The following is a 27,859-nucleotide window of genomic DNA, read 5'->3' as shown; positions in this document are numbered from 1 at the left end:
AAGTCTGTTCTTGGGGGAGTCCAAGGGAATTGGATGCTAGCTGTTCTCACTATGGCTTCTCAATCTACTGGCCTCCAAATTTTCCTCACGTATCACTGTCGGGTCTCTGCTGTTCTTATATTCTTAAGAATTGTTTTTCTGGATTAGACTGAAGGGTCATGTAGTCCAGCACTGTGTGGCCAGCACAGTGAAAGCTCTTGGGAAGCTTTCGTGTTGCTAACAGCAGATCCAAGGGCCTGGAACCATCTATAAGCCACCTTGAGCTTCATGATGGAAGAAAGGTAGGATATAAATGTAGTCATCCCTTGTTCTTCGCCTTCGGGGAAGCAATAGCATACTGCAGGGTAATGGCCTTTGGCAGTTGTGGCTGGGGATGATGGGGGTTGTAGTCCAACAACATTTGGGGACTCAAGTTTGAGAAACCCGGGATATTGGCTCTGAATATAGAGGTACCATTCCCCAGATAGGGGAATAATTAAATAAGTATCGTAATAATTAAATAATTAATTATTATTATTTAATTAAAATAATTAATAGTTATTTTAATATTTAAAGAAATTAATGATTAAAAGTTAGAATTTATATTGCACATTTCAGCTGTTCAAAGCACTCCACATATTTTATCTGAGTCAATCCTTGCAGCAGTCCTGTAAGTTAGGTTAGTATCATCTCCGTATTGGAGGGAACAGGCGGTGGTTGAGAGGACTGGGCTTGCTTAGGGCCATTTTGTGAATTTGTGGCCAAGGTGAGATTTGAACCACTCCACATCACATGCTTCTAGCCTCTGCTTTAGATTTGCTAACAGCCATTGACTGATCTAGCATTCCCAAGCTTTGCTTAAGTATTTTTAAAATCCATATATTGTTTATAGAGTGCCATCAGTGTGCATGCACTTTACAAAACAGAAATGCAAAACAGGTTCCTGGCCCCAGTCTCACTTTTACACAGGATGCAGGAGAGAGAGGCATCTGTAGCAAGCAATCTGCCTGAGGAAATGCTCTTATATGTACCTTGGGCAGAATGACGCATTTTGGATAAACATGAGGTTTCGAGCCTCCTGTTTGCCTCATGGTGCTTGTGCAAGGGGAGGAAGTCATTTGGAGAGGAGAATCAGTGGGAGGGATTAGTAGACACCCCTTGTTAGTGGTATTGGCCCTCACTACATCCTGTAGGAATGAATTCCATATTTTATTGCATGCTGCATGTGGCAGCAAATTCCTAATCTTCCAATGGTCCACAATACTGTACGTATCTTTTATTCTCTTGGGTCAAAACAGCAACACGAGTCGATACCAAGGTCTGGTCTGCCATTTTGGTCTTTTTTTTAGGTTGCTCGAGGATGAAAATGAGCAGCTCCAGAACCAGCTTCGGGAGACTGTAGATGAAAATGGCAGGCTGTACAAACTGCTGAAGGAAAGGGACTTCGAAATCAAACAACTCCAGAAGAAAATAGAAGAGGAAAGGATGGCCATGATGGGTAAACTGGAATGTTTTATAGAAATGACACTACTGCTTCCTGATCTCTTTGCAGGCTACTTCAGCTTCTGTGGTGTATCGGCCACATTACAACCACATAGTACAGATGCCTGCTTAGGAGCTTAAGGAAGTTCAGTACAGAAAAAGGTTCAACACACTCTACATCTAAATGTCCTTTTTGCTTCGCTGAGAGCACCCCCTGATCCATATTCTGAGTAATTTGCCCAAAGCAAGCAATTCGACATAAGCAGGTTTCATTTTCCTATTGTATTTTAATTGCACAGTTTGGCAGAATCTTGCGTGGTTTGTAGGAGGAAGACCGCATATTATAGGAAGTGGGGAACAACTACTGGCCATTGAGGAAAAGCGGGGAGCAGTGCTGGGTCTGGGATGCCTGTCCTCGACTGCAGGAAGCCCATCTTGGGGCCTCATTTAACTGCTTGTCCTTCTGAGGGCCCCCTTGAATTTCTTTTCAAAAGCCACTTAGTCAGTACCTTGCCCTTCTTTTGGACAATGAAAGGAAAGGAACCCTCAAACTCATACGGCATATGGACAGCTCGGCAAATAATGTCTTAAGACATCACCCAAAAACTTGGTGCAACATACAAAATATCCCCACTTTGTCTTGTCTGTTTAACCCTCCTCCTCCCCACTGAAGGAGTGTATGTGGTGGTTTCCCCATATCTCTGTAACTCTCCCATCCATTCCATAGTTAGATTGCTTTGAAGCCAATGACTTCCCTTCTCTCCTGCCTAATTGAACAACTTCCTGCTTGCAACCCAAATATTTTCCCCTGGCTCATACATCTTCTCTCTTCTTCAGCTTAAGCCTCCAACCTTCCCTAGTCCAGCCAAAGCCAAAGGATGGTGGCTTGTGGTAGCCTAACACCGAGTCATCAGACCTACCACAACCAAGCCTAAGTTTCTGTAACTGAAATAGCAAAATGATCTTTCCTTGTCTACTGCTGCCTTCCTCTCCCCCATTGTCTCTCAAAGTTTAGACTTTAAGCTCTTTGAGACAAGGTTAGGAATCTGCCCTCTTATATCAGGGGATCTCAAACATGGGTCCCCAAATGATGCTGGACCACAGCTTCCATCATCCCCAGCTACAATGGCTAGTTGTAGTCCAACAATATCTGAGGAATCACCCCTTTCTTATCTGTCAAGTGCCATCCATGTTTTGTTTAGTTTTATTTTTTATTTATTCATTTATACATACATACATACATACATACATACATACATACATACATACATACAAATCCACTTGCCAGTGGCAAATGCTCCCAGCCTTTTGGAAAGCAGGACACCCAGCACCACACAAAGAGCTTCTCACCAGAAGTTTCATTTCCACTGCCATTTCTGAAAAGGTAAGAAGCAGCAGAAGCCTCTCTGAGCAGTAGGAGAGGGTCCCCCCTGTTTCTTGCCATCTACACATCCCAGTGCAAATTACGTAAGACCCACTTAGAACTCTGGGTGTGCCAGGAAGGATCTAAGGGAAGGGAGGGGATTGGTGGCAATCACAGATAATAGGTAGCTATTGAACGAAGCCTAAATGTGTGGATCCCTGGGTATACCTGGTTATGTTCATCCTCAGTACAGCCTCGTGAGATCGGTTAGGCTGAGGGGTAAGTGACTGGCCCAGAATCACCCAGTGATGACAACAATAACAAATGGTTCACAAAGAAGGAAACTTTCCTATATTCTGGCCAAATTGTGTAAAAGCATAACACAGACAAGCATTAGGCACTTAATAATATTAATTTTAATACAGCTAAATGACCTGAAAGAGCATTAGGCAACCTGTGTTTTGGTTCTTGCTATTCTGCATTGGTTTCTTTACCTCCCCTGGTGCACCCTTAGATCCCTCACTGCAAAATTCCTGGCTCAGAGACTCTTTCCAGCTGATTTAATGTCCCATTTGAGCACACAATGTCTTGCAACTAACTAGTATCTCCACTCCCTAAAATGTACTGAAAGAGAAAAGGAAGATGAGAGACATGAACAAAAAGGAATGTGAAACAAACAAACAAAAAGGTTAAACAACAGAAATGACTTCCAGAGGCATAACCATGTTAATTTGCAGCAGCAAAAACAACAAAGACCTATGTGGCACCTTTAACACAGGAACAAGTCTTTTTATCTTGAAAAAGAGCAGTCTAACAATATAAGCAGGCAACACTGTCTTCTCACAGCAGGTGGTGCTGTTTGTCCAGTACAGATAGTGGTGACTGGGCTAGAAGTTAGGAATAGTCTCCAGTAAATAAAAACAACATATCACCTTGTATCATCTCCACTCTGGGAAGAGCACCTGCATGTTTGCATGCAGAAGGTTCCAAGTTCCCTCCCTGGCATCTCCAGGATAGGGCTGAGAGAGACTCCTGCATGTCACCTTGGAGAAGCTGCTGCCAGTCTGTGTATACAATACGGAGCTAGATGGACCAAGGGTCTCTCTCGGTAGAAGGCAGCTTCCTATGCTTTACTTTTCTTTTCATCTTCCTTGTTCATTATTCTTTATTTATATTTCTCACTATAATGTTGCATTGCAAAATTCAGTGGGTAACATCCACAATGGCACTCCTGGAAGGACTTTTTGTGGTGTTTGCAAAGTTGTGCTATTGGTAGCCGAAGAGGAACTTTACACCAGCATATGGTAAGGATCTACCCATGTGCTGATGGAGAAATTCCAGGAATTCTGGGTTTGTTTGATGAGCAGAGGCCCTCACCAGCCATCAGGTTCAAGCTTTTATTGATCACATCATATCAGGTGTCTCTCTTCCAAGAGCATACCCTCAAGCTTTTTGCAGGAGTTGTTTATACTGATTATATACAGGCTATAGGACTGAGTACAGAGCCTATCAGAGGCCAAAGTTCCATGGTATGCACCAATCATACTAGTACAAGCAGAATAAAGCTTAGCCATTGGTAGACAAGTTGAACCAATTATAAGGCAGAAACCAGCAATAATGCACCAGTCAGCTTTTAGCTGTGCTTATGCCTAGTCAGGCAGGGTAAGCTATGGTTAACAGGTGTCTATCTCTACTCAGGCAGGGCAGAGTATTGTTTCAAAGAAAAGGGGCTCTTGTAATATCAGGGTGCAGAAACCTGTGATCTTTTGGATTGATGTCGGTTACACAACTAGGTGAAAAGGGATAGTGGAATTTTCCATCATCAATGCACATATACGAACTTGTGCAACAGGCTGTGTTAGTGCAAGAGTTCTTCTGGAACCGAAGTGGATTTCTTTGTGCAACTGTGTGCTACGTACTTACATTAGCACAACAGCATTCACGCTAGCACAGAACTAGCCTGGATGCTACCCAGTGCCTATTGCCAGAATAGTTGCTTTGTTGCTATTTTAATGCTTTACAGTGGGTTGTTGTTTTTTTTACACTGAGAATTGCTAAGGCAGATTAGACATCTTAATATAAAATCTAATCTTGTCAGGTTTATTCTGTTATGCTAATACTTGTGCCAATCTAACTGGACCCTTAAAATACAAACATTCTTTAAATAATATTAATAACAATTGACTGTGGCTCCTATATGGATCAAGGTTGCATATGTCTAAGAATGTTTCCCATGCACAAAGGGGAATGGGCGATTTTTGTCACTCCCCCCTTCTTTTCTGCTGCCCCCGTTGTCTCCTGAAAATATGTCTTTGAGGGTTGGGTGACCTTCAGGGACATGGGGGGGGGCACTGGGGACAGCAGAGGGAAGTGGGGAGGACTGGCAAAAATCACCTTTCCTCCTTGTGTACAAGAAACATAGGAACATAGGTAGCTGCCTTTTACTGAGTCAGACTATTGGTCCATCTAGCTCAGTATCGTCTACACAGACTGGCAGCAGCTTCTCCCAGGTTGCAGACAAGAGTCTTTTTCAGCCCTATCTTGGAAATGTCAGGGAGGGAACTTGGAACCTTCTGCGTACAAGCATGTAAATGCTCTTCCCTGAGGGAAATATCTTACAGTGCTCACACATGTAGTCTCACATTCAAATGCAAACCAGGTAGACTCTGCTTAGCAATTGGACAATTCTTGACCAGCTCCCCTCCCTCGTGCTTCTCTCCTCATGCTTACATTCACAGGACATTCGACAGCATGTGAGCTGCGGTTCTGAAATCTTGGTTCCCCTCTTTTCACGTGTTGCATCTCTCCTGTTTTGTTGTCTTTTGCAGGGACGGCTGGTTTGGCAGGAGACGTCGCTGCCACTAAAATTGTCGAACTGGCCAAACGGAACCGTCACCTGACTGCCGAGATTGAAAGGGAGAAAACCAGAGTCAAACAACTCAACAACAGAATCAAAGAGCTGGACAAAGAAGTGAGCCATCTCTTCATTATCCGTGTTCAGCCCAGGGTATTGTAGACCCTGAGAAGTGAGACGTGCCATCTAGGTGCAAGCAGGGTTGCCTCACCTGCTTTGCATCTCTTAGCCCAGAAAGCAGGTAAAATCCTGCCAGAGTCTTTTCAGCAAGTGCCTCTCTTGCTCACAACATTATTTTGCTGCCTGGTGCTGTTAATTAATGGCTTCCATCAGATTTCGGTCTTAGGGCCAAATGACACATTACGTTGGATCTCCACAGTTGGTAATTTCCTTATTGAAAAAGCAGCTGCAGGGGAAGGGCCTGATCTGGATCTGTGTTCTCTGTAACAGGGATCCCCAGATGTTGTGGACTACAACTCCCATAATCCCTAGCTGCAAGGGCCAAACTTTCCCCCATGCTGATTCTTCATCTTAACAACAATCCCCTGTTCAAGCTACTGTTAGCAGTTATTGTGCCTTTCCACAGGTAATAGCTTGTGGCAGTGATTTCAGTCATGGCTGTTGTATAGGGGCAAACAATTAGATGCCCCCCTGCTCCCACACCATGGCCCTAATTCAAACTGGGGCCCCCGGAGGAAATGATGCTAGGTATTGCAGTCGGAACACCAACATAATATTTAGTTTGGCCCTGAGTGTCTTCCTTTAATAACAACAATGCAGTAAAAGCAATGAGAACCCATACAATTATTCAAACAGCAACCAATTCAATTATTGGCAAAACTCAAGGAGACCAAGTCCACTGTTGAGCTCCTATAGTTAAGAAAGTCTTCCTGATGTCTCGCCTTGATCTCCTCCCTTGTAAATTCCAACCCACTGATTCTAGTCCTGCCCTCAGGAGCAGAGAACAAGTCCACTCCTCTTGCTATGTGAAAGCACTCCTTATGTCTGAAGATGGCTGTCATGTCTCCGTCAGTCATCTCCTCTCCGGGCTATCCCGCTCCTTTAACTGTTCCCCAGAGGACTTGGTTTCCAGACCCCCTCATCATCTTTGCTGCTCTCCTCTGAACTTGTTCCAGTTTATCAGTGCCCTTAAATTGCAGGGGCCCAAGCCTGAACGCAGTATTCCAAGTGAGGCCTGGCCAGTGCGGAATAGCCTGGAATGATTGCTTGCTGTGATCTGGACACTGGGCTTCAGTTAATTACTTCTTGCAGTCCAGATACTCTGCTTCTGCTCATGCAGCCTACAGGTGCATTCGGGTTTTTTTTTTTAGCAGCTGCGTAAAATGTTTTCCTGTTGAGCAAACTGCCTTCCTTGTCAGCTGCCTTTCCAGCTGATCTGTTCCCTGGGCTTAATGAAATACTCCCAGCACTTCTCCTAGTTCATGACCAGTCGTGTGGCTGGGTGTCCCTCCAAAGGCTTAGGGTTCCTGCCCCTTAGGTGACAGGTCTGTTTCTGCTTTGCCTGATAGTATATAGTGAAGTCCAAGCTCTGACTGTGGGGTCCCATGTCTGCTTGTAGCTGCTTCTGCAGTAGTCCCCTCTCCTTGATACAGAAACATCCTCCAGCGTCATCGTTATCTGTGGCAGGGGTTCCCAGCCCTGGGTTTCCAGATGTCGTTGGACTACAACTCCCATAATCTGCAGCCATAGTGGCCACAGGCCAGGGTAGCTGGAGATGATGCGGTGTGTCTGGGGACCCAAAGTTAGGAAACCCTGATCTATTTCATAGTTGTGCAATAAACAAACCATTTATTGAGGTTATTATTACTACTGAGGAATAGTTACTGCATTACTGAGGAATAGTTACTGAGGAATAGCTACTGAGGAATAACTGGTACTCTGAGTACCAGTTGCAGGGGAGTAACGGCAGGAGAGAGGGCATGCCCTCAACACCTGTCTGTGGCTTCCAGCGGCATCTGGTGGGCCACTGTGTGAAACAGGATGCTGGACTAGATGGGCCTTGGGCCTGATCCAGCAGGGTTGTTCTTATGTTCCTATATAGTTATTGTTATTTAATAGCATCTATATATTTTTTTCTAGTTACAAATGTCCACAGTCAAGCTCCAGTCAGTTGGAGATAAAAACAACCAACCTGCTCGCAAAACAGGGGATATGTCTTTGGTAAGGACTGATACTTTTTCTATGTAGGAAAGGTAAAATGGAAGGCAGGGGGAGTTCTTTCTTTGGTTGTCCCCTCACCATATCCCGTATCCATCCTTAGACTGCCTAAGTTGTGTCTTTTGCTGGTTCTTCAGAAAGCTAAAGAAACAACCTAAGTAGTTATAAAAAGCTCTTGTGATTTGAAAGTGATAATGGGATGTAAGGAGCCTTTTTTGTGCAAGAAGATGGAATTCAAATGATTTGTCAGGAGGAGAAGGGACATATATACACACAAAGCCCACTGGGCAGGGTGGTCTTCATAACTAAATGAATAATTATGTGCTTGGCATACAGTTATTCGTTTTTGCCCTCTGATTTGTGAAATATGCCCTCCAACAGAGGCATGTTTCACAACCAATGAGAAACTTTGAGTTGGCTAGCAGTCGCAGAGCAAGCAGATGCAACCTGTGACTCACCAAACCAAATGTAGGATTTCAGGCAAAGTCTTTCTCATCACCTGCTCTCTGATCTTTTAACTGCAAGTGTCAGGGATTCCATCTGGGATGGCTGGCATGCAAAAAATGTGTTCAGCTGCTAAGTTGTATGTCCCCTCTCCAGGTCTTGAAGCTTTGTTCTTTTATGCTATATAATTTTGTTTTAATGGAGGACTCATCAAACAACTCTCCCTTTCTCTTGAACCCTGAGAGCCCAGAGATGAAAGTCTTACAAGAAAAATTAAGCGCTGCCAACTTGAAAGTGTCTGAATATCGCAACCAGCTCCAGACCACAAAGCAGGAGCTTAAGATGACACAGAAGGTAGGATACGCCTTTGTTCCTTGATCTGTGTAACAATAAGCAAAGTATGGTTCTGTACTTTGTAAGCAGTTAAACTAAAAAGGACTGGTTTTCTTTTTAAATTTGGTTTTTAATTTTGGTTGACCTTCTCTAGACATGCCAATCCTCTGGAAGTGCTTATCACAAAAACACACAAATATGCACAGAAAGGAGACACAAGCAACTACCACTTGAGAGAGACTAATGCGCTGAAAAGTCAAGTTGCTCTCCCCGTGCTAAGTATATGAGAGCCACCATTTAAAAAGCTGCCTCCATAGACCTTTCATGGAGGACAGGTCTATCAATGGCTACTAGTCTAGTGGCTATGGACCACCTCCAGCCTCAGAAGCACGATGCCTCTCAATACCAGTTGCAGGGGAGCAACAGCAAGATGCCCTCAACTCTTGCCTGTGGGCTCCCCAGAGGCATCTGGTGGGCCACTGTGTGAAACAGGATGCTGGACTAGATGGGCTTCCTTGGGCCTGATCCAGCAGGGCTGTTCTTATGTTCTCTTAGCCCCATTAGCAGGAGTAATAGCCATCACTAAGGTCAAAGAATCAGCCAGCACTTGTTAGTGAGGCCTGATGTCAGATGCTCCTGGAGAAACAGAGAGCAGATGTTCATATGATCCTGGGTAGATGTGCCACACTTTCCCAGAGTGACTTCCCCAACTCTGTTTTGAGTTGTGTTTTTTGGCGAGCAAGTGCCAGATGGCCTTGTGCAAACATGCCCAAAGCACCTCTGTGAAAATGGGGAGCCAGAAGCTAATTTTGGCCCTTTTGCTGACCCCCACACAGAATGCCTGTTGTTGTTACTGCAGCAGCAATACATATAAGTTGAATTTAAATAACCCCAGATCAAACTATCTAGTCTAATATGATCATATTTTGTAATGGTCAATAATATGGTCAATATATGTAATAATAAATAAACATAAATAAACATTTACATCTTGTTTCAGCTTTTTGCAAATGAGGTTGGAGAAGACGTCAACATTCAAAATCTGTTGTCCACCCCGGGCACCTGGCGTGGGCGGGCTCAGCAGATTCTTGTGCTGCAAGGCAAAGTGAGTTGAAGTCCTTTGTTTCCTTTCTCTTCTGTGGATCACACTGAGTGTCCAACTGATTGCCACAGTTGAAGTCAGGAAGGAGTTTTGCCAAAGTCAGATTGGGGTCCCTTGAGAAATGTTTGCACAACCCTGCCGTGTGTGGCTTGGCTAATTTTTCTTAAGTCATCTTGCCACCATTTACTCTGTAAGCACCTCTTGCAGTGCGCCTGCCTCTCTCTTTATGTCACACCCTGGTCCGTTGTAGGTAAATTGGCAGCCAGAATGGTTTGGCAAGGTGTGTGTGCTTTGGCATTGGTTGCTGCTCTGATCCTATAAAGATGTCTTTGGTTTTTGGCTTCTTCTGGGCCAAGGAGCTGTAGTGCCTCCAAACATACCTACACTAGTCTGGATATCAATCAATCAGTCTTTATAATGGTCTCAGAAGTACAAGGTAAAAGGAGCATGTAACAGGTGATATTAAAAGCAATTAAAAGCAGACAAAAGCATTAGAATCAGTGCCTATTAGCATAAAGACTGTAAGGCTACTATGAAACTATAAGATTAAAAAATATGAATGTCTGTAAAAAGTGATAAAGGAGTTGTAATATTGCTAAAACAGTAGCATGTGACTATGAAGTCACAGTAGGGCTAAAATCTATTTGATGGTGTTGAGAGTTACATGCTATAAGCTATAAATTGCTGCAATGCTAAAATCTGTAATAGTATTATTATTATTATTATTAGTAGTAGTAGTAATAGTAATTAATAATAATTAATAAAAAAATAAAATAAAAATGATTAATACTAAATAAACAAACCAAGACTGTAAAAGCAGTAGGACTGAACTGTTGAAGAAGTTAGTTCTTCTGCAGTCAGGGCCCGGTGAATTCTGCATGCTGCTGCAGAGAACCTGACAACACTGTATGTTATAGATGGATTACAGTCTGAGAGTAATAGGGAGACATTGTATTCGTCTGAGCGTCCTGTTGACAGTACTTGACAGTAGTGGGAGAATAAGGGCTTTTTGTACATCTCTGTAGAACAGGCAGTGAAAGGGGACATGCTCAATAGTTTCAACTTGTCCCGAGTTGCAGGGGCACAGATATTCCAGGAGAGGGATCTTCCTGTATCTTCCTTCAGGATAGCCGAGGGAAGGCCATCACAGTGAGCCAGGGTAAAGTCTCTTCTGTGGTTATATACTTGTAGTGTAAGTGTAAGGTAACCAGCAGGTGTAGTTAGGTATCCAGGACTTTCAGAGAGAAGAGAGTTTGGCGACCTTTCTAGGTCGGTTCAGCATTCTGCATCCATTATGCACTGTTTGATAAGTGTTCTGGCCCGCTCATAACCCAAGAGAAGTAGTTGGGGAAGGGAAAGTTGACGTAAGGATAGTTTCTTAGATAGAGATCGCTTCCGTGTAGATTTGAAGTCGTCCAGCAATGTTGAGGGGGCTAGGCCCATTGGGAGGAGGGGCAGTCTCAGCCAATAGTTGAGTATGGACAGCCAGACTCTGGCCTCCACTTTCACCAGGCCTCCTCCTAATCATAGAGCGGCATTTGAGACACAACGGGGGACTTGCAGTTCTGCTCTTAGGAATTTGGATTGGATGAGCTCTAGAGGGGCAAAGTGGGAAAAGGGGCCAAACTGGGCACCATATAGAAGTTATGCTATCGGCAGCTTCAAATAGCTTAAGGGCTGTGGGAATACTATGTAGTGACTCCCTTTTGATCGGAAGAGTTTTAGAATGGCAGTGGTGCTTTCCTGGGCATTTGGACAACATAGCTGCCATGGGCCTTCCTCGTCCCAGAAGCATGGAAAACCACCCCCAGGTATTTGAAGCATGAGACCTGGTCGATGTCATTCCAATTTATACGCCGGAGTGTGTCCTAGTGGAGACCATGACACACGTGTGTCCTAGCAAAGACCGTGTGTCCTAGCAAAGACCATGATTTTGGTTTTATGGTAATTGATTTTCAGTAGATCTTCCTTGCAGTATTGGGTGAGGGCCCTAAATGCTCTTTTAAGTCCTGTGGGGGTCCTTGAGAGGATTGCTGCATCATCGGCATAGAGCAAGGTGGAGAGATGTTTCTCTGCCAACTTTGGGGTTGTGTAAGTGGTTGGTGACCCACCATGTTGTTAATGTAGAAGTTGAACAGGAGACAAGCAAGTATGCAACATTTTTTTGATGCGCTTATGGGTTGGGACGGCATTAGATACGTTTCCTTGGGGGTTGCATCTAACTTTCTGGGATGTGTCATCATGCAGAGTGTGAATGAGAAATAGCAGGTGTCGGTCAATTGAGGAGGCTTCCAGTTCTCCCCATAGTTTGGGTTGTGAGATGGAGTCAAAAGCGGACTTGATATCAAGGTGGGACTGAGAAAGACTCCTGCCTGAAACCTTGGAGAAGCTGCTGCCAGTCAGAGAAGACAATACTAAGCTAGATGGACCAAGGGCCTGACTCAGTGTAAGGCAGCTTCCTGTATTGTTCTGTTCATTCTCTCAGCCCTCCCAAGTGACCCTACTGCTCTGCATTCCTTAGAATTGCAACCTAGCCTCACAGCTCTGTGCATGTTTACTCTCAAGTAAGTCCCACTATGTTAAATGTGCATGTTAGTGTGAATAGGATTGAAGCCCTAGGCTAACTGTGGCATACATATGCCCCATTGAACACAGTTGGACTTAGCTGAGAGTAAGGACCAGACTCACATAGGAGACAAACAGGAAAGAAGGGACTCTGGATGCCATAGGTCAGTTTATATTTGCTCCAGTCATATGTCAGCCTGATGCATGTTAGTCCTTTCTGGGTCAGACACGGTCCTTCGATTCAAGAGGTTCAGCTTGTATTCAGCTAAGTAGCTGTTGGCACTCTGGGTGTTCTCCCCATTCTCCTTCAGGTCCGGGAGCTGGAGAACCAGTTGGGTCATAGCAAAAGCAGGTTGTCTGAGAGCTGTGCCGATGGGGAAGTGTTAAGCCATACAAACTCACGGAAAAGGTCTGCCCAGGAGAAAAACCTGCAGCACATTCGGACTTTGGAAAAAGAAAAGAAAGAAGCACTGGAGGTAAAAGTTGGGAACTAACCTTTTTTGCAGAGGAGAGCTGTCCAAGTGCTGGGCCAGCAGGGCTGGATTAAAGGACACAGAGGCTCAGAGTGCTCTTGGGTTGAACCACAGGCTGCTCTCCTCATAAGCCATGCTTTCTGGCCTGTTAGCATTCATGTACAGGGAGCACAGAAATGCACGTACATGCATGTACATAGCAGTTCCTGACCATTTTGACTGTGGCATTTGAAAATTCTGAAATGGAATGTCCCGTCTGCTCCACCCCAATCTCTGACAATTTTTAAAAAAATCTTTAAAGATTTTTCACATCTGTTCACCCAGGCTTTTAATTAAATACTGTTTTAATAGTTTTAACATTGTTTTAAGATATTGTTTTAAAATTTTAAATTGTAGTGTTTTAACTTTTTGTTGTCATTTATTTTAACCAATTATTCAATTTCTCTTTTGTCATTTATTTGTTTTAACTAATGTTTTAACTTGTCATTTTTATTGTAAACTGCCTAGAGATGTAAGTTTTGGGTGTTATAAAAATATGTTAAAATAAAGTCAAATCAAATGGCAGAACTGGGCTTATGACTCTTTTAACAAGGCAGGCCTGCACATTGTGTGACCCCTTAAACCGAACAGAACCCAGCAGTCATGTTTTGTAGCTTGTCAGGTTCTTGACATTCTCCCTGTGTGCTTTTTGGAGTCTCAGGCAGGCAATGATTATTGAGCCCTTGGGGGCTGCATTCTGCTTGACAGGTCACAAGTTGTGCAGGCCTGTAATAAGGCTTATATTATAAGGCCTTATATTCTAAGGTTCAAACTGCATGTTATCCAGTGCTCCATGTTTTTTCTCTATGCATTTTTTTTAAAACCCAAAGCAGTCTGGGCAGGCTGTGTCTGATGTTGAAATAACAACAACTACTACTATTACTAATAATAAACAAACAAACCTTTGTTTGTTAGCTGCCCCATAACAAGTTGTTCTATGGGTGGCTTACAACAGGAGTTGCTTAGTGGGAAAAGAGAGCTGGTCTTGAGGCAGCAAGCATGAATTGTTCCCTTTGCTAAACAGGGTCTGCCCTGGTTTGCATTTGGATGGGTGACTATGTGTGAGTACTGTCTGCTGTAAGATATTCTCTTTAGTTGATGGGGCCATAGCTCAGTGGAAGAGCAGAAGGTTCCAGGTTAAGCCCTTGGCATCTACTAGTAGGGCTGGGAGAATGAAATCTCAGAGAGCCACTTAACTTCTTCCTTGAGGTTTGAGCACTGAAGCTGGAGGATGGGGCCAGATTCAGTGGTAGAGCTTCCAGTTTGCATGCAGAAGTTCCCAGGTTCACTCCCTGCTAGCATCTCCTATTAGGACTGGAGAAACTCCTGCCTGAAACCTTGGAGAGCTGCTACCAGTCTGTGTGTAGATAGTACTGAGCTAGATGGACCAATGGTCTGACTCAATATAAGGCAGTTCCCTATGTTCTTATGTTCCCGTCCTTTTCTCTTCCTGTTTGTTGCCTTTCCATTCAGAATCACACTCCCCACCCATAGGAGGAGCAAGAGGAATCTCATGTCTCTGCCCACCTCTACAGTTTGCGGAGTGTGATTCTGAGCTGGAAAGGGGCCCAAGGGAGGAAGGTTAAGCAGGCTCTCCCTTGAATACCTTAAGGTAAAGTTAAAGTGTGCCATCAAGTTGATTTTGACTCCTGGTGCCCACAGAGCCCTGTGGTTTTCTTTGGTAGAATACAGGAGGGGTTTATTTATTTATTTATTTATTTATTTTTGCATTTATATACCGCCTTTCATTAAAAAGATAACCCCAAGGCGGTTGACCATTGCCATCTCCCGTGCAGTATGAGATGATGCCTTTCAGCATCTTTCTGTATTGTTGCTGCTCGATATAGTACCAGTGTGGATTTGAAGCGGCAACCTCCTGCTTGTTAGTCAAGCATTTCCTTGCTATGCCACTTAAGGTGGTTCTTGAATACCTTACTTCCCATCAAATTTAACCCCCCAGGACTGCTTTGGGTTAAACAAACAAACAAAACTGCAGAGGAACAATTTGCAGTATACTGTAAATACAAAGCCCTATGGTTTCTGCCACCACAGATCATGAAGCATCTGTTTATGGCTGGGAGACTGTTTTTATGTACCATTGCATGCAACCAATTTAATGTTTTGTATATCTTCAACTCAGAAACTTACCAATGAGTACAATGCCTTCAAGAAGGACCAGGAGGATGTGAAAAAGAAGTTAGACTCCTCCAAAGCCAGGAACAAAATGTTGTCCAGTGAGGTGAAAACCCTGAAGGAGCAAATCTCAACCCTGCTGGACAAGGGGAAGCATGATGATGAGCTCATTGATGCTTTACTGGTATGATCCAGCTAGTGAAAGTCCTTTTTGCCCCAGAGAGCTTCCATGCTGGATGCTGAAATATCAAAAACTGTAACACCTTTCTAGAAATTTGTCTTTTAGAACAGACCAGTGCCATTTTCTCTAGTAGTAGCTGAGAGATAATGGACTGATGAGCTGTGGGAGGCCAGGAAACATTGTTTTAATCATCCCCTCTTATTTGTGTATTTGAGTTGTGATCATCTGGCACTTCAGTTGTGTGTGTGTGTGTGTGTGTGTGTGTTTATCTGCTGCCACTTTCATCATTTTAATTGATAAAGTAATCACATAAAGCTTTAGTTGATTAATTAGTGGAGACTGCTTTTTTAATTTTGCAAGTCAAGTCACGCTTGTTTTATTTTAGCGGCTATTTCAAGTTTAGTGTGTTAATAATGAAAAATGAAAAATGCCTGCTGCTTTTAACGAGTGTTCACTTTTGTTTTTGTTTTTTAAAAAGCCGTCTGTATTTTGATTTGTATAATATGCAGAAATACAAATTAAGTCAGGGGTTCCTAACCTTGGAAACATTGCAGGTAGGGATGATGGGAGTTGTAGGCTAACATTTGGGGACCCAAGGTTCAGAATCCCTGGATTAAGTAATGTATTAAGTCACCCTAGTCTGTGTGAGAGGCTCCGTTTAGCCCTCATTGCCATTGATAGACTGACCCTCCTCCAGGAATTTGTCTAATCCATTTTTAAAGCTCAGTGAGAAGCCATCACCACATCTTAGGGTAGCAAATGTCATAAATTAATGAAGTGTTCTGTGAAATGGTTCTTCTTTTTGTTTGTCCTGATGGCACATGTGTTGCAGCAGAGTAAACCTTGTTTGCCAAACAAAGTCTTGCTTTGTTTTCTCCTTGAGGGAATCTTTTTTTACTCTGGAAAAAGTAACCCATTTGGAGACATGTTGAAAATACTGGACTGCTAAGGAGATCCCCAGGCAGGCTGGATGCTTATGATGAGTCAGTTTGATCTATGGTGCAAGGCACTTGACTACAAGAGTCTTGTCCCAGGGGTCCATTCCAGCTAATGCATGCCTTCCACAGTGCAGAATTTGGCCTTAGAACATAAGACCAGCACTGCTGGATCAGGCCCAAGGCCCATCTAGTCCAGCATCCTGTTTCACACAGTGACCCACCAGATGCTGCAGGAAGCCTACAGGCAGGAGTGGAGGGCATGCCCTCTCTCCGGCTGTTACTCCCCTGCAGCTGGTATTCAGAGGCATCCTGCCTCTGAGGCTGGAGGTGGCCTATAGCCCTCCAACTAGTAGCCGTTGATAGACCTCTTCTCCATGAAGTTATCCAAACCCCTCTTGAAGCCATCCAGGTTTTTGGCTTTCACCACATCTTGTGGCAGAGAATTCCACAAGTTGATTATGCATTGTGTGAAAAAGTACTTGCATTTATTGGTCCTAAATTTCCTGGCAATTTCATGTGAGAGGGAGAAAAAATTCTCTCTATCCACTTTTGCCACACCATGCATGATTTTATAGACCTCTATCATGTCTCCCTGCAGTCATCTTTTTTCTAAACTAAAAAGCCCCAGGTGTTGTAGCCTTGCCTCATAAGGAAGGTGCTCTAGGCCCCTGATCATCTTGGTTGCCCTCTTCTGCACTTTTTCCAGTTCTACAATGTCCTTTTTAAGACGTGGTGACCAGAATTGTACGCAGTACTCCAAGTGTGGTCGCACCATAGTTTTGTATAAGGGCATTATAATATTAGCAGTTTTATTTTCAATCCCCTTCCTAATGATCCCTAGCATGGAATTTGCCTTTTTCACAGCTGCCGCACATTGAGTCAACACTTTCAATGAGCTATCCACCACAACCCCAAGATCCCTCTCCTGGTCAATCACTGACAGCTCAGATCCCATCAGTGTATATGTGAAGTTGGGGTTTTTCATCCCAATGTTCATCACTTTACACTTGCCAGCACTGAACCGCATTTGCCATTTTGTTGCCGACTCACCCAGTTTGGAGAGATCCTTTTGTCACCCACTCATCCAGTTTGGATAGATTTCACTACCCGAAAGAGTTTGGTATCATCTGCAAATTTGGCCACCTTGCTGCTTACCCCTACTTCTAGATCATTTATGAATAAATTAAAAAGCATTGGTCTGAGTACACATCCCTGGGGACCCCACTTCTTACTTCCCTCCATTGTGAAAACTCTCCATTTATACCTACCCTCTATTTCCTGTCCTTCAACCAGTTAGCATGTACTTGTCCACACATGTACTTGTCCACTTATCCCATGACTGCTAAGTTTTCTCAAGAGTCTTTGATGAGGAACTTTGTCAAAAGCTTTTTGGAAGTCCATAATTCGTGCCTTATTTTGCTCGAAAGCTCCAAACCTTTGCAAGTAGCTTTAGGCTGAAAATGAGGTCTTTGTGCACATTTGGTCTCTCTCCTGTGTACTAAACCAGGCATCTCACATGCCTTTTCTGCTTCACCAGAGCCAACAGAAGGAAATGCAAATCATCCTAAAGAACCTGAGCCAGCAGGACAAGAGGAACAAGGAATGCCGCCAGAGCCTGGGGCAGCAGCTGAACATTGAGGCGCAGAAGCAAACCTGCCTCATAGAGCAGCTCAAGCAGATGGTAGCTGAACGAGAAGCCAGAGTGAGAGAGCTGGAGGAGAAAGTCAGGCAACTTGCATCGCAGGTAACCCAGCTCAGATACGCTGGCCGGAGAAGTTGCTCTTTGGGAGTACGTGATAAAGGATTGTTTAAACCAGGCCTACAAATAAGTATATAAATGTGTGTATCAAAGTATGATTCAGAGTTGGTTTGGTTCAGGTCCCTAATAGAATATAGAGCCAGCAGGACTGAAATAAGAATTGTTCAGAATTGGGAGGCCTCTCAGCCAAGAGGTAATGGATTCCAAAGCCAAGAATGTGGGCCCATCTCAAGAATGTGAGGTGGGAGGCCCATGAGAGAGAACAGGTACCAGAACCTGTCAAGTACAGGCCATTAGCCAAATTCCTCAGTCAGCAGAAAAGGGGATTTTGCTGGTACCAGGAGATACGATAGGGAGTAAAGTTGTCAAAGGCCAGGTAGTAACTCATCTTCCCAGGCTCTAGGTGGCACCTCTGGAATATGTATGTTTAATTACCAATGACATGTATTAATTGCTTTACTGATATACCTGTATGCTTGAAATCTATATAAGCTGATCAACTGCACAGCTTTGGCGCAGAGTACATGCCAGACTTTCTGACCGGCACTTTTGCGTTCCGTGATCATGAAATAAAGCTTATTTGAGCACTGCACCCTTGTTGTTTGAACTTCCTTCAGTCAGGCAACAAGTCGATTGTGGGAACCTGGTCTAATCTTCTTTGGTTCGGCAGGACACCCCATTCACTGTCAAAGTTGATGGAAGGATGAACGCAAGGGGCTGAATCAAACAAGAGGGCCTGGTTCCAGAGGATTTTCCCCACAACATACCCATGGTGGCAGGGACCCCAACATTTGGATGGTGCCTACCAGTCCCTTCCTTAGAATGAGACAGATACTCATGAGAGAGGAGGTCATAGAAGAGGCAGCATAATGTGCCTATGTAAAAGTCCAGCTCTTCAGTGCCCTCCTGAACTGGCAGCTGGACCTGGTCTAGGACTGGCCAGACTACAGAAGCAACCCAGCCTTCACTTGGGTAGGGAGAAGCAGTATTTCCAGGGGCATCCATGAACCAGTGTGTGATTTCAGAGCTGTGCCCCAGGGTCCCTTACAAATGACAGGGGCAAACTACACGCTTTCCCCCTGAAGGACTCTTATAAATACAAAGCAGCCATACAAAGCAGGGGAAGGGGCTGTTAAACTTTCCCCCTTTTGCCATTTGTCTGCTCAGAATTGTCCCCGTTCCCCTCCCACCTCCCCACCAATGCTGCTTGTTTCCCCCAAAGGGAAAAGATACGAAGGACAAGTGGGGAAGCACGTGTGTGTGTGTGTGGGGGGGGAGAGATAGAGTTTTAGACTGAAATCCTTTCCAGTCTGGCGCATGATTGGAGTACAGGTAGAAACTGCCTTGGTCACCCTGGTGGATGGTCTGTGCTGGGAGACAGACAAGTGGTGTATGACCCTATTGATCCCCTTAGACCTCTCATCACCTCTCAGTACTGTCGACCATGGTAGCCTTCTGAGTTGTCTCTCTAGGTTGAGATTAGAGTCACCGATATATGGTGGCTTCAGTCCTACCTGGAGGGTTGAGAGGCGTTTGCTCTATTCCTTGGCCATTGGCCTATGGGATACCGTAGATATCTGTTTTGTTCCCTGTGCGGTTCATATACATGAAATTGCTGGGAGAGGTCATCCATGAGTATGGGCTGCAGTATCATTGGTATGCTGATGACACCATGCTCTGCCTGTTAAGTCAACAGATATCAAGGAGGCAGTGGAGTCCTGAACCAACATTGGGAGGCCATTCTGGGTTGGATGAGGCCAAACAAACTGAAACTTAACTCAGTTAAGACAGAGGTGCTCTGGGTCGGTAAAACCAATTATCCAAGTGCTGAGAGATAAGTCTGGTCTTGGGCAGGGTTGCACTCTCTCTGAAAGACAAAGTTTGCAGCTTTGGAGTTCTTCTGGACCAAGTGCTGCCCTTGAAGACTTAGCTGGCAATGATGTCCAGGAGTGCCTTTTACAAGCTGCGAACCTGCTTGGAGAAGTTGGGCCTGACCTCAGCCACTCACACATTGGTTACCTCTAGACTGGATTGCTGCAATGCACTCTATGTGGGGCTGCCCTTGAAAATGGTTCAGAAGCTCCAGCTGGTCGAGAATGCTGACGCAAAGATGCTGGAGGGTGCTAATCACTTCACAAGTATTACACCCATCCTGTGGCAGCTTTGCCGGTTGCCAGTTTGCTTAAAGACTGGATTCCAAATACTGGTTTTGACCTTTAAAGCTATACACAACTTATTTATTATTTATCTATTTCAAATATTTATACCCCACCCCTCCAGTGCACTACTTCTAAAGGTGGCTCATAACAATAAGATAGACACAGGATACAATAAGTGCAATAAAAGTAACTAAATTAAACAAACAAAAGTTGTCAGATTAAAAACCACAATCATTATTAGGTTCAAATCAAAACTGAAAATTATAAAAAGCGAAGGAACCTACCAGATATAACCAAAAAAACCAAAAACAAAAAATGGAGCATTAAAAAGCCTCCTTGAAAAGGTGCATTTTAAGATTTTTTTGAAAACACTGAGGGAGGGAGCATGGCGAAGCTCTTCAGGGAGGGCATTCCAAAGCCGAGGGGCCACAGCTGAAAAGGCCCTGTCTCTAGTCCCCGCCAACCGGATCTCTGTTAGTGGCAGTGTCATGAGCAGGGCCTGAGATGATGAGCAGAGGGCCCTGGCAGATTCATATGGGCGAATGCGGTCTGATAGGTACCCCGGCCCCAAGCTGTGTAGGGCTTTAAAGGTCAATACCAACACCTTGAATCTAGACCGGAAGCAGCCAATGAAACTGACGCAGGATGGGTGTAATACTCGTGAAGCAACTTGCACCCACAAGCATCCTCATGGCAGCATTCTGAACCAGCTGAAGCTTCCGAACAATCCTCAAGGGCAGCCCCACGAGGAGCGCATTGCAGTAGTCCAATCTGTATGTTACCAATGCATGAGTGACTGAGGTCAGGTCCGACTTCTCCAAACAGTGTCGCAGCGGGCGTACCGGCCATAGTTGGTAAAAGGTACTTTTACTTGGGCCAGGGTATCTGTCAGTTGCCTCTACTCATCTGCCAGGGCCCTCCATTGTGCATCAGAGGCTTTGTTCTTGCCCCTGCCACTGACTCAGATTCAGTTGGCAGGGACCAGGGACAGGACCTTTTCAGTTGTGGCCCCTTGGTTTTGGAATGCCCTCCCAGAGGAGCACCATGTTCCCAGTATGAATTGCCCTTTTCTCTCCATCCTGAACATGGATCTCTCCCTCTGCCACATCCTGTTTGGCCCTCAGAGCCATGATATTCTTGTGTATTATCAAATATGTCTAAGGTTCACTAAAGCATCCCTGGGTCTATATGTCTAGCCAAGAAGAAGTAAAAAATCAGTCCAACTGCGTCAAATATATATGCGGTCTTATTTGGTTGATGTTTTATATCAGCACCATCGTAATCAGACAGAAGAAAATAATTCAGACTCCACTTCTACGCTGTCTTCAGAGTCTTTAGAAGGGGAGAACTGTGCCGCAGGGTCCAGGAGGGACGACTGCATTGCGAAGAACAGCTCTGCACGGTAAGAAAACCATAACTTATTAAAGGAATGCAGTTTTCCTTCAGCCTGGAAGCAGCCTATCAGCTCCCTGGATGGCCAGCCCATGCTGCCACTGCCAGCCAATCAAATAGAAGCCATGGGTGGAACTTCCACCCTTAACTCCAGATTGGGCTATGCACCCAGTCTGTACAAAACATTGGAGCCTCTGAACCCCCAGTTAGCTGAGTGAGACATAATTGCAACTGCGGGTTCCATTGGAGGTTTGGGGGAGAAATTGGAACCATGGTTGCAGTTTGGCATGGGGGGGGCATCACAGGGGGCCAAGCTGAGGTGACTTTGCCTCAGTTTTCCCATGATGTCCAAAGGTAGCCATGGGATTGCTTACACCGCTAGGGATACACCCTTGTCACTGTTTTCCTAATCCCATGCCTTTAGCAGCTAATGGCAGGCAGAAATCCAACAGGTGCATCTTTCCCCATCACTGTTATCTCCATGCTGGAGAAACTCTGATTTCTGTCAGGCAGAGAGTACAGGAAGTTACAGTCATTGCAGACAACGCTGAACTAGGTGGACTAAGAGTCTTCCTCAATATAAGCAGCTTCCTATGTAACTTCCTGTACTCTCTGCCTGACAGAAATCAGAGTTTCTCTAGCAGGGAGATAACCGTGATGGGGAAAGATGTGCCTGTTGAACTTTCCCCCCCGTGATGTTTGAGACAACACCTTGTGACACAAACCACGTGTTGCAGGTGGCTGCCAAGCCAGGATCTAAAGCACGGCTTGAAGCCGTCGTGTGGGACGTTGTTCCACATTCAAAAGCCACTGTTTGGGATATCAGGGAAGATGGGGGAAAGGGGGGACCTGCACAAGCTATGGTTTGCTTGAACATCTGAAATAAATCATTTTAGAGAACAAACTAGTGCAGACCATGGGTTACAGCCAAATACAGTAAATCTTGACGATATCCCATTGAAATTAATGGGACTTAAGTTCGTCACAACTAACTTGCCTCATGGATTTCAGTGGTGCTTAGTCATGACGTGCTTTCTTTGGAAACCTTGTGGTCTGATGCCGTGTCTGATCTAACTCATTCAGTGCAGAACGACCTCTAGTCAAGAGCAGTAATAGCCTGTACAGGTGGGGGGGGGGCGCCTCCCTGCCCTGCCTGCCTCATTCTGCCCTACCTCTCCACTGCCTTGTTTGTTTGTTTGTGTGTTTATTTATTTACTTACATTTTATATGCTGACCAGGCACATGGACTGCTCATTTGCCAGGGCTGGGGAACTGGGTGAATGAGCAGCCCATGTGCCTGGGATTAACAGAGTAGCAAGGGAGGTGAGGCAGAACAAGGCAGCTGGGGTGGGGACAGGTAAGTGGGAACCAGCTATACCTGTGGGGCTCATTGACCACCACCACCCCCTGATTTGCCCATACAAACTGCTACTGGTCAAGGGCCTCCATTCAACCAAGTGTCTTTGGCCTAGTCCTCATCAAGGATGGTGAGCCTGTGTGTGGGCCCTACCACTTCGGGGTGGCTCAGTCACAACTGAATGTTCCTCTATTCATACAAATCCCATGAGTATAGGAAACTAGCATGCCAGGGAGAAGGGTTCCAGCCTAGCCTTCTCCCTGATTAACCAGTTTTCTATGTGCAGGGAATTTTGGTGTGTGGGGGAGCATTCAGTCTCCCCCACCAGCAGTCTAACGATGGAGCCCAGATACAGACTTGCCGCGTCTCTGAGAACTAGACAGTTGGATTCAGCCTCAATCTGTCACTTTAAGACAGCTTCAGTTTTTCGTAAAGGCGAGTTATTAGTCCTCATATTTTGAGTGCCCCAGAGCCTTCCACAAGCAGCATGCACAGATGTTGGAGGATAGGCAGGCTAAACACAGAGGCTCATGCAGAGAAGATGACCGTGCTGTTTTTTGCCCAGGCTGGTGTCTAAGATGGGGCACACGCTCGTGGACTCGGCAGCCACTTCACTTCCAGCCACGGTCTCTCTTGGGAGGTATGTGTGCTCTGTCTGCCAAAGGCCAGTGGCTAAAGCTTAATTTCTAGCTTAGCATGGCTTTTCCTCTCCCTCCTCTGTCTCCCAAGTTCATCTGATTCTTGCAGGGCTGTGCACCAGACTGAGGAACTCGGAGACTGATGAAGTTGCTGTGATCTCCCCTGAGCCCATGGGAATAGGGCAGGGTATCGTGATGATAAATCAATCAAAGGGCTGGCACAGGGGGTCGGATTTCACACAGTAGCAGTGTTGCACAACGCCACCCTGCATCATGATGGTTGAACTCCTTTCTTTGTTCATGCCGTTGTTTCCTTGGCTTAGAGGGAGAGGCAGAGAGATCTGGCTCAGAGAGGCTCAAGGCCAATTTGCAGGACCGAACGGGCATATTAACAAATGTGGATCAAGTAGAGATGTACATATCAGGCGGTATAGAAATAGATTAGATTAGATTAGATTGGCAGGTGCCGTGTCCTTCCTGTGGTGGCAACCAGCGATGGCTAAGTGCTCTCCAAAAGTGCTGGTGCTCTGTCCATCTACCTAAGCCTCCTGCCTATCCCAACTCCAGTTCTGTCTTTCCAACCAAACACACAGCCAGAGCTTTGGGACATGGGAAGCTCCCAGCCCTACCTGGAGATGCAACCAGGGATTGAACCTGGGACCTTCTGCATGCAAAGCAGATGCTCTGCCACTGAGCTACAGCGCCATACCCAAGCTCTGTTTGCTAGTCCTCTTTGCACAAATGCTTTTAAAAGGAAGTGGAAGCACAATATCCTACAAGTAAACAAGCTAGTTTGTCTTGATCCTGGGCTAATAAGCCACCCTATGCATTGTTGGCCCTAGCTTGCTTCACACATCAAGTCATTAATTGATGGAATCAGCTGCCTCCACCACAAGATGTGGTGATGATCAGACAAATTGATAGCTGATGGGTCAATTTTCATTATTTATTTAATGAATGGTATTTGTACACCGTCCCAAACTTCCGACGCTGGGTGGTTGACACTATTAATGAGTGACAGTGATAGCTCAGAGATGCTTCCCGGTTCAGAGGCAGGATGCCCCTGGACACCAGTTCCAGGGCACAGACAGCAAGCGGGGCATTGTCGTCTTCAAACCTTCCTTGAGTTTTCAGGTTGGCCACTGTGAGAACAGGGTGCTGGATCGGGTGGGCCCTTATTCTGATCCAACAGGGCTCTTCTTTTGCTGGTCAGATATTCATTCATTCATTCATTCATTGGCAGCAAGTTCAACCTGCTCTCTTCGCCGTTCTTCCGTTTTAGGACTGTTGAACCTGACACCCCTGACATGAAAACCCTGAAGGTCCAGATCGTGGAATACAAAGCTCTCAGTCAGGCAGCTCAAGTGGAGCGGGACAGACTGATAGAGCTGGTCAGCATCCTGCAGAAAAGGTGAAGAAGGTTCCTGAGTGTTAAGCACTGAGCTACTTTGGAAAAGGCCTCTGCTTTCCCCTCTCCAAGCCATTCATGTCTTTGGAAACCAATAGCTATAAGGCACTGCTACAAGGGCAGATTGGGACTTATTTGTTATCTAGAAGAATAGACTAGTCCTCAGTGAGCCTGTGCCCACTGAAAGGAGTGGTTGGAAATGGAGAGAAGGCGAGAGAGACAAGGCACCACGTGAAAGGATGTGAGAGTACTTGGTTCATTACAGTGGGGTAGAAACTAGTGAGCTGTGTGAGTGGCAGGAAAATAGAGCCCGTTGCTCTGTTCCAAAAAACCTTGCATAAGCACGAGTGGAAGAGCTTGCTCAGGGCTATTCCAGGAAAGCTCTGTAGCAGTTTTCATGCTTCTGCTTGTTTCAAAGCTCACTTCTTCACACAGCACGATAGTGTGAGGTGTAAAAAGTGCTGGGGGCATCCAAAAGGGCACCCTATAATGTTTACGCAGCAGCTGACATCCAGATGACCTCTTTGCTGAGGCACCAGTGTTCCCAGCTGGTGCATTGGCTGCTGCAAGAGCTAATGGTAGCCAGCATGACTTGTCCCCTTAGGTAAGCAGGGTCCACCCTGGTTGCATTTGAATGGGAGGCTTGATGTGTGAGCACTGTAAGATATTCCCCTTAGGGGATGGAGCTGCTCTGGGAAGAGCATCTAGGTTCCAAGTTCCCTCCCTAGCAGCATCTCCACCATTAGTCTGGATGTCAGGCAGCATTTTTAACTTGCTAAGAAATTCTATTGTTTTTCTGTCTGTTTCTGTCCCCTACCCCCACCCCATAACAATCCAGTAAGTTCAGTCACTATATAGTTTACAGAGGAGGAATGAAGGGTGTGTGTGTGTGTGTGTGTGTGTATACGTACGTGTGTGCACTTTAATAAGTTTTGGGGGGAGCCTTAGAAATAGAAAACACCAGATTCAGCACTAAAATCTTCGTAGTAATGTATTTTAAAAGAATCTTTCTGTTTTGAATGCTAGGGTGGATGAAAGCACCACTAAGATTTGGGAAGCTGAGAAGAAGTTTCAAGATCAGCAGCAGAGATACGTTGTTCTAGAACAGCAGTTTGAAAAACTGAAAATGGAGGCAGGGAAGACATCCAGCACACAGAAAATCCACTCAAAAGGCAAAGCAGGTAACCTAGTCTAGAGTGTCATGAAAAGGGATGTTGCCCACAGGCCTTGCATGGAGCATTTGTACTTCTGTCCATGGATGGTGTCAAGCCATGGCAGCATAAAGGATGAACTGTGTCCATCTGCTGGCCATTTGTAGTATTAAGAAGGGACAGGTTTTTCAGTTTTTCTTTCACTGATGGTCAGCAGATGGTGCTAAAAAAAAGCATGATATCCCTTGATGTAATGTGGCTTTGTGGGACAAAATCTTGTAGAAATCTGTATTCTTGTTAGAATAAATTGCCATCTGGAAAAGCCCAGAGAGCAATGTCTACATCCTCCTTTTTGCTCCATTGTTATGGGCTTGCAGCCTGGCTCCAGGACTCCCCTACACCTAGAAGCCAACTGACCAGAAAGCCAGGGAACACGCATTCTCGGGTGGTGACCAAAATGCGATTTCCCCACAACCTTTGGATGCAGCGATTGTGAATGTGGAAACTTAGGTTTGAAATTTGGGTAAACCTGTGTGCTAACCTTCCCTTTTAACAGCAGGCTCTGCATCTGCAGTTCAGCCCCTCAGTAACACCAGGCTCAGCTGGAATGCAGGTGATCAGAAAGATCTTCTCTCAGAAGTGCCCCTGGAGTCCCAAATAGAAGAAGTGTCCACAAGGTAGGAACTCCTCACCTCCACATCTATCCACCACCACCACCACGATTATTTTTTTAATCAGTTTGTGAAAGATCAAAATTCTAGTTCTGCGTTGAGGAGGAAAACCTGAACAAGAATGGGTGACTTCTGCTAAAGACCTGTTTCTCTATCAACAAATGTGTTGTGTAAAATGCATCAGACAAGGGTGGCTCCAGAGAGGAGACAGGAGGGGACAAGTGACCCCCAGACAAGTAGCTTGGCCCCACACCTGTCCCTCCCCCCCCCGCCATTTCTGTTTCAGAAATCTAATATGCAAGACACAGCTCACCCACCCATTAATGCATTTCGCCCCTTCTGTGCTCCCCCGCCCCCAGTTTATAAGTAAGTAAGTAAATACATCTTTTATTATGGTATTTGACCAGATGTAATATAACAGTAAGCCACCTAATGGCGCAGCGGGGAAATGCTTGACTAACAAGCAGAAGGTTGCAGGTTCGAATCACCGCTGGTATGTTTCCCAGATTATGGGAAAACACCTATATCGGGCAGCAGTGGTATAGGAAGATGCTGAAAGGCATCATCTCATACTGTGTTGAAGGAGGCAAAGGTAAACCCCTCCTACCAAAAGAAAACCACAGGGATCTGTGGGCACCAGGAGCCGAAATCAACGGCACACTTTACTTTACATAATATAACAGTGGTAATGGTAATATAATGCCAGATGTGATGTAACAGTAGAAAATATAGACCATATATAAAACAATATATGTACCAGCAATATAACAGTAAAGAACATGTTTCTCAAAAATAATGATAGAATGAAGTATAATCAGTTGAAACAGAATATGCACAGTTACCATTTAAATCCAGTCGTTTATCATTGTTCAGTTCACCCGATTATAGATTGGGGGAGTTCTGTGATAATTCACAACACACTTGGCTAGCCATAGCGCAGAATTTTCCCACTAAGTAAGTTATCACTGGTTATAAAAATGACACATAATTCTTATTAGTGGCCTGGCAACTGTGAGAGAAATGGGTTAATTAGCTTACTGTGAAGTTGTATGTAAAAATTTCAGTATCACAACAGGGACAGACATGTTTGATGTATGATGTTTTATTAAACTTACGCTCCAGAAGTGCTGATGGGAGCACATTAAATCTGGCCATAGAGAATAGTCTTTGGTGTTTAGGTACGTCAAGCATAAAGAAATAATCAGCCGGGCACAAACAGTCAGTCAATCTCCGTGACGTAATCTGGTCAGAGGCTAGCCC

General features: G+C 45.0%; 1 protein-coding gene across 7 annotated transcripts in view; it reads left to right on the top strand.

Annotated features, from left to right (window-relative positions):
- CCDC13 (coiled-coil domain containing 13) overlaps positions 1–27,859 on the top strand; it is a 35,575-nt gene that overhangs the window by 4,674 nt on the left and 3,042 nt on the right. For 2 of the 7 annotated variants that reach the window (XM_053265498.1, XM_053265499.1), the window contains exons 3-15: positions 1,329–1,477; positions 5,653–5,795; positions 7,779–7,859; positions 8,505–8,654; positions 9,634–9,738; positions 12,612–12,776; positions 14,953–15,129; positions 17,602–17,808; positions 21,254–21,384; positions 23,297–23,371; positions 24,652–24,780; positions 25,804–25,958; positions 26,485–26,605. In XM_053265498.1, the coding sequence (XP_053121473.1) occupies positions 1,329–1,477; positions 5,653–5,795; positions 7,779–7,859; positions 8,505–8,654; positions 9,634–9,738; positions 12,612–12,776; positions 14,953–15,129; positions 17,602–17,808; positions 21,254–21,384; positions 23,297–23,371; positions 24,652–24,780; positions 25,804–25,958; positions 26,485–26,605 (1,788 nt within the window). Of the gene's footprint in view, positions 1–20; positions 282–1,328; positions 1,478–5,652; positions 5,796–7,778; positions 7,860–8,504; positions 8,655–9,633; positions 9,739–12,611; positions 12,777–14,952; positions 15,130–17,601; positions 17,809–21,253; positions 21,385–23,296; positions 23,372–24,651; positions 24,781–25,803; positions 25,959–26,484; positions 26,606–27,859 lie in introns of those variants that run through there. The other 5 variants (XM_053265506.1, XM_053265500.1, XM_053265503.1 and 2 more) reach the window with 5 other exon arrangements.

The sequence above is a fragment of the Hemicordylus capensis genome, chromosome 6 (assembly GCF_027244095.1).
Source record: "Hemicordylus capensis ecotype Gifberg chromosome 6, rHemCap1.1.pri, whole genome shotgun sequence".
NCBI classification, from domain to species: Eukaryota; Metazoa; Chordata; class Lepidosauria; order Squamata; family Cordylidae; genus Hemicordylus; species Hemicordylus capensis.
The sequence above is the reverse complement of the archived record's forward strand: the minus strand, read 5'-3'. Positions and strand labels throughout refer to the sequence as shown.